This window comes from Nansenia antarctica (genome assembly GCF_963989245.1).
Source record: "Nansenia antarctica genome assembly, chromosome: 4".
Lineage (NCBI taxonomy): Eukaryota > Metazoa > Chordata > Actinopteri > Argentiniformes > Microstomatidae > Nansenia > Nansenia antarctica.
In genome coordinates this window covers 49,383,421-49,395,902 of record NC_137689.1, presented here as the reverse complement: position 1 = coordinate 49,395,902, position 12,482 = coordinate 49,383,421, and the positions used below count along the sequence as shown (strand labels likewise).

Below are 12,482 nucleotides of genomic sequence, written 5' to 3'. Positions count from 1 at the left end.
TTGGATGGATATGGGAAGGTTATTGGAAGGTTATTGGAAGGTTATTGGAAGGGTATTGGAAGGTTATTGGAAGGTTATTGGAAGGGTATTGGAAGGTTATTGGAAGGTTGTTGGATGGTTGTTGGATGGTTGTTGAGGTCTCTCATTATTGATGTGTTTTCAGGAGTGAAGGGGACGTATCAGGGCCTAACAGCCACAGTACTGAAGCAAGGCTCCAACCAGGCTATACGCTTCTACGTCATGACCTCATTAAGGAACTGGTACAAAGGTGTGTGTGTGTGTGTGTGTGTGTGTGTGTGTGTCTGTGTGTGTGTCTGTGTGTCTGTGTGTGTGTGTGTGTCTGTGTGTGTGTGTGTGTGTGTGTGTGTGTGTGTGTGTGTGTGTGTGTGTCTGTGTCTGTGTCTGTGTGTGGTGTGTCTGTGTCTGTGTCTGTGTGTGTCTGTGGTGTGTCTGTGTCTGTGTCTGTGTCTGTGTGTGTGTGTGTGTGTGTGTGTCTGTGTGTCTGTCTGTGTGTGTCTGTGTGTGTGTGTGTGTGTGTGTGTGTGTCTGTGTGTCTGTGTGTCTGTCTGTGTGTGTGTCTGTGTGTGTGTGTCTGTGTGTGGTGTGTGTCTGTGTGTCTGTGTGTGTGTGTGTGTGTGTGTGTGTGTGTCTGTGTGTGTGTCTGTGTGTGGTGTGTGTGTGTGGGTCTGGGTCTGTGTGTAGAGATGCTAACCATGACCCAGTAATGATGTACAAGCACAGCACATCGACCAGAGTCTAACCACTCTGCTGTCCCTTCATCCCCCAGGGGATGACCCCGACAAGCCCATTAACGTCCTAGTCACTGGAGCTTTTGGAGCTTTCGCTGGAGCAGCCAGCGTGTTTGGAAACACCCCTCTGGACGTCATCAAGACCAGGATGCAGGTGGGACAGGAGTTAGATGAATCGTGTTACAGAAGTGTACATCATCTTGGAGTCCCCCTCTGCTCTGTCCATGTCTGATGATGGCAGTTCTGTTTTTAGTGAATGTTTGCCAAACTATGCTGAGTCTGTCTGTGTCTCCTCTCACAGGGTCTGGAGGCTCACAAGTACAAAAGCACTTTGGACTGTGCCGTCAAGATCATGAAGCATGAAGGACCTAAAGCGTAAGTACACAAAGAAGTGTTTCTATACAGTTTTTTTTACCAGGCATATAAAGTTTCGTAATATGAAAAAACAGAAAACTATAAACTATACCCAAAAAAACGGGGAAAAAAACTAGTTTAAAGAAGCTTTTTGGTCCTTTGCGTGACTTGAGACCTGCTGACATGCAGACCTTTTCGCCAGACCGTGTCACATAAATACAGATGACCATAATGATAATGTTTCCTCTATACCCTCTCCTCTCCAGGTTCTACAAGGGCACGGTGCCTCGCCTGGGCCGTGTGTGCATGGACGTGGCCATAGTCTTCATCATCTATGAGGAGGTGGTGAAGGTTCTCAATAAGGTCTGGAAGACCGACTGAGACCGGTGTCACCATGACGACCAAAATGACCACAGACAGCCAGGACTGTGACGTCATAGACATGGCCCAATCCCAAACCAATCCCTCCAGCCCTACCGTTAGGTCCTCAATGACTACCTCCTCACAGATCTAGAATGTTGTTCCTTTTTTGGGAATGAAACACAACCATGATAGGTGTAAGCAATATTGGCGGTACTTGAGGGCTTGAGAAGATATTATAACTTATTGCTTGTACCTATCCACTCCTCTTAAAATGTATAAGGAGGAGTAAATAAGGGCATAGGGAAGGGAGGGAGGGGTTGCTTTAGGACTAGGCCTACTTGCCTGGAATATTGCGACACTGTTAGCCCACACAGCTGCTAAAGCTCACTGTTTCATACCTGTGAAGTGACAGGTATGAACCAGTAACCACTAACAGCTGTTCAGGCTAGGAAGACCGTGTCAACACAGACAGACGTCTTTCTACCAACAGTGCTTCAGAGTTCACTTATGGCTATTAACATCTCCTGTTTTATGTTAACATACTGTACTTGACTTAATCAAAGAGAAAAATTATTTCTCCTAACCCAATAAAATGTGACCGAAAATACTTGAAAATTAGGGAAGAGGCGGATCACAGAGTGCTCTTAACTCCAAAGACTTTTGACGTACGTGAACGTACTAGCTCTTAGGAGATGAGTTTCTGATGAGTCAGAAACAGGGGCAGTAGTAACAGAGACCTGTATGGGTTTTAGAGCAGTATGGCAGAAATCTTTGTTCAGATGTCATTCATGTGGGTGTTAATTTCCGGCTATATATTTTTTTTCTGATTTAGATAACCAAGTGCAATTAAAAACACAATGCCTTAGATCGTTATATATTCAGAGATATATTTGTTGTATTTAGCTATGTTATAATCATGGTTTTAGTGACACTGAGTCAAATTCAAGATGCTGTTGTAACCTCAAGACATTCACCAACACGTTTTAAGTTAATTCCATGAAAAAAGTGACCAAGTTGGAGGTGATTGTGGTGAGCAGGATTTGCTTTCCAATTGCAATAGTAGAACACCAGAAATATCTATTATGACAATGGTTTTGGTGTAATGGTTTATCAAAGTGCCTGCAATGTATTTTTAATTGTTTTAGAAATCTACCATAAAGTCACATAAAGTGTGACTAATTCCCATTGTTAAATGTTTTAGTAGTTGAATATCGTCTGATGTGAGTTCTTCCTCACTGGCATACCGTAACCCTTAACCTTATATAGATGCTATAGTGAAATGGGGCATTTGCTAAGATATTTAGTGCCAAACATAATCTGCAGTTAGTTGACTTGAGAATATCAGACATACTGTATCTAAGTCATTCAATTGAACAGGATTTTGCTCTGTAATGTTGCCTTTGATTTTTTATTCCATGTTTTCAAGGTAATGGTGGTCGGGTTTGGGGAAAGGACACAATGTTATTTCAGATTTATGTTTTGAAAGAGATTTGTTTTATTATTAACCAAAATAGCCTTCTTAATAATTTACTATTAAAAGTTTACTTTTTGGGGTTTCTCTGTGGCCATGTCTGCCCTTGGACACCTGAGTTAATTCTCATTCATGTTGTGATGACTGGTCTTTCTCATAATTTTAATAATGTTTAATTTTGCCATTTAGCTTTTAATCCAAAGCGACTTACAATTACGAATTACAGGGACATTCCCCCTGGAGTAACTGAGGGCTAAGTGCCTTACTCAAGGGCACACTAGTAGTGGTGTGGTTTCAGGCGGGATTTGAACTCACAACCTTCCGATCACAAGTCCAACTCACTATCCACTAGACCACCACTACCATCTCATCAAATTATACAATTGCCTCAAAATGATTCAAAGTCAGACAAGGTTCAAAGTCAGACATGGAATTTGATGTGTTCTTCAACAAGATCTGTTGGCATGTTTAATTTAAAGATCACCATGAACATTGCTTAATTGCTATTGTTGAATGTCTTTTATGAAAAGAGATATTTGTAACATTAGCTACTTGGATTGTGAATATGCCATGTGTGCATTAAATCAATAATGTGTGCAACATTATTATTACATCTTATCAAACATTTGTAATTGCTTCTAAAGTGTCTACTGCCTATATATTGAATATCTAACAAATCCTACCAGAAACCTTTTCATAATGCTTCATGGGTCTTGCAGTACTTTATGTAAGACAGGGGAATACAAAACACATACATTTTCTAGGCCTGATTGTGAATACACAGCCGTTTTGGGACGATTTATCATATACGTTGTCTGGAACAGAGAGATACAGTGTTATTTTATTGTTGTCTGTGTTTTAGGTCTGTATTGTACATGTACAGTATGTGCACGCAATGGGAAGACTAGGTCCCAGAAGGTGCCAGGTATAAAGATGTGTATGTGAGTGACACACAACACTAAGTGCCTAAAGACGATATTGTTAGATCATGTATTGTCAATAAAGCACGGCGATAAGTGGAACAATTAAAATTGAGTGTTCATGTGTTAGTCTCACATTTTTTTCTGGTTTTCAGCACTATTACAGTGAAACTTAGATATTGAATTGTGTGGGGTTCAAATTTAATGCACAGTTGTAGTAGTTGATACCACCAGAGTCATACATTATAATTATGATATGCAAGCCCGGATTAACCATTACTAATGGCATTAGGGCAACGGGGCACTTGCCCAGGGCACAGGACCTGAGAGGGTCACTGGGCACAATAAAACAAATGACTGATTCTTGAGAGTCGGGACAAAGCATGTTTTAAAACAAGAAAATATATATTATACACTACATTAATTTGAAATAGATATTTTTGTAGAGAAAAGTCTTAGCTATCAAACCATGTAAAGGAACAGGTACTTTATAAAAACACCTTTTCTGAAAATAAACATTTTTCACTTCATAACTTGATTTGTGTCAACTCCGTCAGACACACTAAAAAGTATGTGGTTTTAATTTGTGCAGTCCAACAAAAATTTTAAGTCATCAAGTATGTAATAATAGTGTTCAGTTACTCGGATATGTAATAAAATGCAATATATAAAAAAAAATCTGATTTCACTCTATTCTGAAAAATCCAATGTCTAAGTTTCTTTATTTTCTACCCTTTGTTTTGAATATTAAAACTGTAAAAACAATTTCCTTAGATAAATAAGACACAATTTGATGTAGATCAGTTGGTTCTTTAATAGAAAAACAACATAAACGGAACAAAGAATAAACAATATTTTTTTAAATGAACAAAAACCTACATTTGACAGAGTTGACAAAGAACTGACGGAGTTGACAAAGAACTGACGGTGTTGACAAAGAACTGATGTGTTGATTACTGATTAAGTATACTAACAAATAACTGATGGAAGTGACAACTAATCTTTGTCAAGCTATTGAATTAGGCCTACCTTAATTATTCATATGTGATTTATGTTCACACATTTAAATGACATTGTTTCAAACTAAGTAATGCAAAACAATGGTCACCTCCTTCTCTCCTCCTTCTCCCCCCTCCTCCTCTCCTCCTTCTCCCCCCCTCCTCCTACTCTCCCCCTCCTCCTACTTTCCTCCTGTGTTCCTCTCCTCCTTCTCCCCCCCTCCTCCTACTCTCCTGTGTTCCTCTCCCCCTCCTACTCTCCTCCTGCTTCTCCCCCCCTCCTCCTACTCTCCTCCTACTCTCCCCCTCCTCCTACTCTCCTCCTGTGTTCCTCTCCCCCTCCTCCTCTCTAAGTGATTGTCTGGATTGTCCTTGCAGGTGTGTTCTCTTGTGGGTCTCCTGGTACACTGGAAAAAGAAAAGAAAACTGTCAAGACATAATGTTTCCATATTGTGTCATTGGTTCTCTTGCTTGAATGTAGTGTTCCTCATTGTGACTCTTTTTAAGCTGTTCTATATGTGATGTTTTTGTGTGTGTCTGTAGCATGAGAGTTTGTAGCATGATATTTAGACCAATCTGGAGTAGCCCACCACACATCACACCTTGATATACATCACAACACATCACAACTTGACAAACATCACAACACATCACACCTTGACAAACATCACAACACATCCCAAAGCCCCACTTTTTTTAAACCGTCTAAAGTTTATCCCAGTTAACCCCTATACTTATCTAACTAATATTTCTAATGCATAATCTAATTAATCTCTTAGTACTATGTTTCTTGCACTATCTTTACGTCTTAGCTAAGGCCTTCACTATCTCTCCCCATATCTTTTCAAACTGATCTTTCTTATTATTGTCTATGGCTAAATTCTTCTCTATATTGGTATAATAAAGAATTTCGTTTTTCCATTGTTGTAGTGTTGGAGGTTTACTTGATTTCCAACTTCCAAGTATTAGTTTTTTTTAAATATAATTGATGAGTACATAATTATCCACCCCTAGGGTATCTTACTGTGGCTACATCCTGGAAAAGACAGATTGAAGGATCAAATTTGAATCTTTCCTTATGTACCCCTGAGAGCCAATGTTCTATGTCAACCCAGGTTTTCTGTACTCTGGGACACTCCCAGAATGCGTGTATTAGTGAGTCTTTTTTTCCACACTTTAAACAGTTATCTGATACATTACTATAATACTTATGGATTTTATCTCGCGTGTGGTAGACTCTATACATTATTTTATATTGGATTAAACGTAGATTTTCATTAACGGTCATGTCATTTGTAGTATTCCAACACTCTTTCCATTTTAAACCTATATCTGTTCTTCCTAGTTCTCGATTCCACATCTCAATCCTACTTTCTAACAGTTTTTCAGCTACATAGGTCTTCTGTAGAGTTCTATACATTTTACCTATCAAATTCTTATCAATTTCTCCATCAAATATGATATCCTCAATTGTACTCTGCTGCCCAAATGATTTTAAATTAAAATGTAGATTTATGTAGCTTCTTAGCTGCATGTATCTGAAATATTCAGCGTTGGCCAACTTATATTTACTTTGGAAGTCGTGCCATGGAATAATGGTATCCCCTCCTACTAAGTCGTTTATAGTTTCTATTCCCCTTGTTCTCCATGTAGACCAATTTATTGTAGCATTGTTATTGTATATATTCTTATACTTCAGTTGGCAGTTACCCCGAGACTGACAGTAATAATAATAATAATAATAATAATAATAATAATAATAATAATAATAATAAAAAGAATAATAACAACTTTTTATTTGTATAGCACTTTTCCTGCAAACGTTGCAGCTCAAAGTGCTCCAAGTAGCCAGTGAGGACAGCCAGCTCACCTTTTGTTTTTATTTATATTATTTACTATTATTAATAATATTAGTTATTATATATATGAGTTAATATATAATTATATTATAATATAATACAGGGCTTGACATTAAGCTTTTTCAGGTACTTGTCCTTCGGACAAGTGAACTTATCTTGTACTTGTCCGAGAGCTCAAGTTACTTGTCCAAATCCAAAGATTTTAAAAAAGCAATACATATTAATAATAATTTATTATACTCTCACCGGCCACTTCATTGGGTACACCTTTTCAACTGCTTGTTAACGCAAATATCTAATCAGCCAATCATGTGGCAGCAACTCAATGCATTTAGGCATGTAGACATGGTCAAGACGATCTGCTGAAGTTCAAACCAAGCATCAGAATGGGAAATAAAGGTGATTTAAGTGACTTTGAACCTCGCATTGGTTGTTGGTGCCAGACGGGCTGTTGTGTGATATTATAGTGTCAATATGGACCAAAATCTCTGAGGAATGTTTCCAGCACCTTGTTGAATCTATACCACGAAGAATTAAGGCAGTTCTGACGGCAGAAGAGGGGGTCCAACCCCAAGGTGTGCCTAATGAAGTGGCCAGTGAGTGTATGTGTATGCAAATAACACATTTGACTACTATTGAATCCTTCATTTTCAAATGTATTCATTAAAAAATATTTTGTAATTATTTAAAATTGTTACAATGGGGTAATCAGTGATTACCCTAACCCTAACCCTTTTAGATTAAGATCGGCCACAAAAGGGATGAATATTTACAAAACATGTTACAGAGACACGCCACACCCTGTCAAAGGCTAGCTAGACCCAGGGCTCTCAAGTCTCACGCATTGGGCGTGAGACACACGCATTTCAATCCGTTCACACGCTCACACGCCACACCTTGTATTTCTCACGCAGAGAAATTACCAGGGGCGCCCACCAAGTTGCGCCGCTATTTTTTAAAAATAGAACAGGTAGAGAATCAAGTGAGTTCCCTCTGGTTCCCCTAGAGTTCAGAAGGCCACGCACCAGCTAATCGAGCAGCGTTGCAACAGCCTTTTTTTCACGTTGGCCACTTTCCTTGTTCTGCCTAGCAACCAGAGCACGGGCTGAGAGAGTTAACACGCTCTGGAACTCTGAGCACCACTCGCGGAATGCCTCTCGTCCAATCGAATCGTTCGGTTTCTTTATAACGTTGAGCTCAGTGTGCGCTCCGGCGCTCTCAGAGCGAATCTACGAACGCAGCCACGGTAGTGGAGAACAAAGGATTCTATCGAATGAAAAACGGTCGTTTAAATGTTTAGTTTTTTTATTTATCTAACTGGTCTTGCAGGTGTATGTGTTTTTTTATTAGACATTTTGTACAGAGGATATTTTTCTATCTTTTTTTGTTTCGTTTAAATCCCCGTCTCGGTCTGTTAATTCTCGGCCTATAATAAGACTGACGCTGAGGGTTCATTCATGGTGTCAGACGCTCAATTAGGAAACAATACCACGTCTCTCGAGCGCTGACGAACCCTGTACACTTATTTATATTGATATTATATTCTTATATTTGTTATGATATAAATGCTGTACACGTATGGTCACTGTTTACCTATAAAAGCAGAACCGTTGGGTAATTTTGGTAAATCCATTTGGTGATTTCATTGATCAAATGTTCTGTTATTATATGTATTTATTTATTAGAAATTCTGGTGACAGGATTACATTCTGTGAGATGCACACAACTGCCAAAAGTCCACTAGCCAGTACCACCAGGTCACTCTGGTGAATGTTATGGAGGAGGTCAAACTGGGCTGGTCAGATTAGATTAGATTAGATTAGAGTCAACTTTATTAACTTTATTGTCATTGCAGAGTACAAGTACCAGATAACGAAAAATGCAGTTTAGCATCTAACCAGAAGTGCAAATAGTGATATAAAACATGATAGTGATAATGATAGGTACAGTATGGCAAGTACAGTAGTTAGAGGTAGATACAGTTGTGAGCTATGTACAGTTAAGGTAGCTATGTACAGTTAAGGTAGATATGTACAGTTATGGTAGATATGTACAGTTATGGTAGATATGTACAGTTAAGGTAGATATGTACAGTTAAGGTAGCTATGTACAGTTAAGGTAGATATGTACAGTTAAGGTAGCTATGTAGAGTTACGGTAGATATGTACAGTTATGGTAGATATGTAGAGTTAAGGTAGATATGTACAGTTACGGTAGTTATGTACAGTTAAGGTAGCTACAGAGCCTTGCAAAAGTATTCACCCCCTTTGGCTTTTTACCTATTTTATTACATTACAACCTGTAATTCAAACGTTTTTTTAATCAGAATTTTATTTGATGAATCTGCACAAAATAGTGTTAGTTTTTTTTTTTTTTTTTTTTACAACTTTGTCTCGGACTTGTTTGGAGAGTTCCTTGGTCTTCATGGCAGTGTTTGGTTGGTGGTGCCTCTTGCTTAGGTGTTGCAGCCTCTGGGGCCTTTCAGAAAAGGTGTGTATATACTGACAGATCATGTGACACTTAGATTGCATACAAGTGGACTTCATTTCACTAATTATGTGACTTCTGAAGGTAATTGGTTGCACCAGAAGTTTTTAGGGGCTTCATAATAAAGGGGGTGAATACATATGCACATGCCAATTTTCAGTTCTTTATTTTTTTAAATTCTTTTTTTACATATATATTTCTCATTTCATTTAAAAACTAACACTATTTTTCGATTCATCAAATAACATTCTGATTTTTATTTTTTTAAATTACAGGTTGTAATGTAATAAAATAGGTAAAAAGCCAAGGGGGGTGAATACTTTTGCAAGGCACTGTATGTACAGTTAAGCCATTATTTTAAAGGTGACGACCTGCTCGTTTGTATTGTATAACAGATCACCTTCAATGTATAACTGTTTACTCCTTATGACTGGCAGTAGGTGGTGGAGGCAGGGTTGCCAGATGAGCTGGTTTTTGGTGGATTTAGCGGTTTTTAGACTGTGGTTAGGCTGGGAATTGTCAATCCCATCTGGCAACCCTAGGTGGAGGGTCACTTGTGGGCTCGAGCTGCGGTTGGCAGTGTACAGTTACCTCAGACTCAGCAGCCCTGACGACAGACAGCTCACCTTTAATTTCCTTTTAAAAACGTCATCTCTATCTTTCAGGTTAGTGACATGTCAACAAACACCTCTGCAGTTAGACTAGGCATATACCAGCTAACCCGAATATGTAGATGGTGTTAAAGGTATTTTGAATGATTGATTGGAGTTGGCTTGTAGAGTTCGCTTGCTACGCTAGCTCGGCGGCTAATCGTTTGCATGCTAGCTAGGAGTGAACACCGAGTGGGTTTTGTGGCAATACTATTTTCATGATTTGGAGTCAAATGTAAATGTGGCTTGACTCCATGGGTCCAAATGTATACCTGTTTCCGATTATGTGTTGTTTATTAATATGTTACGTGTTTTTTTATTAAGTTGGTTGACGGTGGGCGAATTTGCGGAACCTAGGATGGTAGGGGAAGGTAGGGCAATACCGCTACCTGATTGGTTGGCGAAGCAGGGAAGGTAGGGCAATACCGCTACCTGATTGGTTGGCGAAGCACTCATGAAGAGCCCCCTCATTGGCTGGCGACCTTCCCCTACCATCCTAGGTTCCGCAAATTCGCGCCCGGCGGCTTGAGTTACCACACAAATCTCTCGCGTCCCCGGTTACCTTGGTAACGGTAGTAGCGGCAACTGCCTGGGATGTGCGTTCGTAAATTCGCTCTGGAATCTGATCAGCACTCGTGGAATGCCTCTTGTCCAATCAAACTACTTGGTCCCTTTATGACGTTGAACACAGCGTGCGCTCCGGCGCTCTCGTAGAGAATTTACGAATGCAGCCAGAGATTGCTTGCTAGCATAGCTCTTTCATTTTATGTCTTTTTTCTTTTTTCAGCTAACGAATTCATCACTAATTTCTGCTCATTTCATTTTGGCTAACAGCATGGCCTTCTCATTGGGATCAACGTGCACTCCCACGAAGACCACTGCTACAATTGGGGAGCTGCAACGCTTTGAAGACACTGGTAGGCTAAACACGAGCTTTAAGAAACCATTGTGAAATATTCCTGCACTCATCTCTTGAAAGTCCTTAAGATCTTACAGTGTGAAAAAATTAGGACACTACATCAATATTTGATCTTTTAAACAATATCTATAGATAAAGGTGATGTAATTTAAACAAAAACAATGAAAATGTAACTTATCATGTATAACAAAATATGAACAAAGATGCCAATTCCTACTGAGGAAAAAGTTAGGACACCCTATGTAGGGTGTCCACACAAATCATTTTGCTTTCACTTTAGATTAAAATAAATATGTCCATCACATAGAGAATTGCATGAGAAAATCATGTATGGTTCAAAAGTTATCAAGGTTTACCTCTTTACATATACATGCTAATTACTGGAATTTATATCAATAGAATCTAGAACTAACAAGGTGTCACTGCTATGCAGAAATGGAACACACATGATGTGATATCTTTTAAACTATTCATTTTTATTACATAAAACTATAGCCTATCTGAATTTTAAGACTGAAGATGTTTCAAGTTTTATTTGTTTAGTTATATTGCCACCATCTCTCAATATTGTTAAAATTAAAATCAAATGTCCATATGTTAAAATATTGAAAAAGACAAAGATTTTCTTAGGATGTCCTTCCTATCTTTTTCACATATTCCTATCTTATATACTATATGTACTGTATATTTAAAAAGAACCACACTTTACCCAACGTTTGAATTGAGTGATGTTGATTTCTCATTCACATTTCTCTTACCATTGCTCATAGAAGTGAAAGATGCCAGTGACCCAAACAAACTCCTTCAGTGTCCATATGACAAGAACCACCAGATCCGTGGCAGCCGCTTCCCATACCATCTGATCAAGTGCCGTAAGGTAAGAACTGTAGTGCTTGTCGTGGAATAACTGTTGGAATAACTACTGAGTAGTCTGCCGTTGCAGACATTGAAATCTCAAATGAGATGTTCTCAAATATGCTCTTTTTCGTAAAGCATCTTTTTCGTCTTTTTAGAATCACCCAGAACTGGCCAAGACATTGAAAACCTGCCCTTTCAATGCCCGCCACCTGATGCCCAAACGTGAGCTATCACACCACATCCAGAACTGTGAGGACAGGAGATCTGAAGATAGGGAAGACCGTAAGATTTAAATGTTGTTGTATCTTCAATGATACTATCTTTGTCAATAAAACCCATTTGCTCCTTGTAGTGAGTCTAACCAGGTTCTTTGGTTAACAGTGGACAGTGCTGAGGTGAAGAGCAAGTGGCACGTCCCTGTCAGCACCTGGATACCAAACACCAAATGTGAGGAGGACTGGGATAAAGGTCGGTACTCTAGTGAGCTGGGCCTGTGATTAATTCAAGCCCAAAGATGCTTTTATGACTTTAAATGTGAGTGACTAAATATCCCAGTGTGAAGTTGATGCACACTTGAGCCAATGCAAATTTCAGATGTACAGATGCCGTGCTAATTAAGTGACATACTGATCATTTCTATGCATAACTGAATGCATTGGGGAGCTGTACCTAATTCGGGCAACCATTTAATTTTCAAAGCATGCCCAGCAGGGTGTGGAACAAGGAAAGGTTATTGTATGATGTTGTAATAATAATGCTGTTTCTGTTGTTGCAGAGGCAGATGACGTTGCGTCTCCTTTCGTGTGGGGCGTGTCCACACACCTGATCGATCAGCTCCCATTGAAGCCCACATA

At 39.1% G+C, this 12,482-nt stretch overlaps 2 protein-coding genes across 2 annotated transcripts in view; both read left to right on the top strand.

Moving 5' to 3' along the window:
* slc25a1b (slc25a1 solute carrier family 25 member 1b) overlaps window positions 1–3,972 on the top strand; it is an 11,493-nt gene extending 7,521 nt beyond the window's left edge. The window contains exons 6-9 of the mRNA XM_080527902.1: window positions 164–268; window positions 788–903; window positions 1,051–1,124; window positions 1,370–3,972. Of these exons, the coding sequence (XP_080384028.1) occupies window positions 164–268; window positions 788–903; window positions 1,051–1,124; window positions 1,370–1,484 (410 nt within the window). The 3' untranslated portion in view covers window positions 1,485–3,972. The remainder of the gene's footprint in view (window positions 1–163; window positions 269–787; window positions 904–1,050; window positions 1,125–1,369) is intronic.
* Window positions 3,973–9,806: 5,834 nt separating this feature from the next.
* On the top strand, window positions 9,807–12,125 carry LOC308156045 (gametocyte-specific factor 1-like; the record flags this gene model as incomplete). Its single annotated transcript, XM_080529406.1, has 5 exons — window positions 9,807–9,866; window positions 10,686–10,768; window positions 11,541–11,647; window positions 11,784–11,910; window positions 12,010–12,125. The coding sequence occupies exons 2-5, from the start codon at window positions 10,687–10,689 to the stop codon at window positions 12,123–12,125; spliced, it is 432 nt and encodes a 143-aa protein (XP_080385532.1). The 5' UTR covers window positions 9,807–9,866; window position 10,686.
* Window positions 12,126–12,482: the final 357 nt, after the last annotated feature.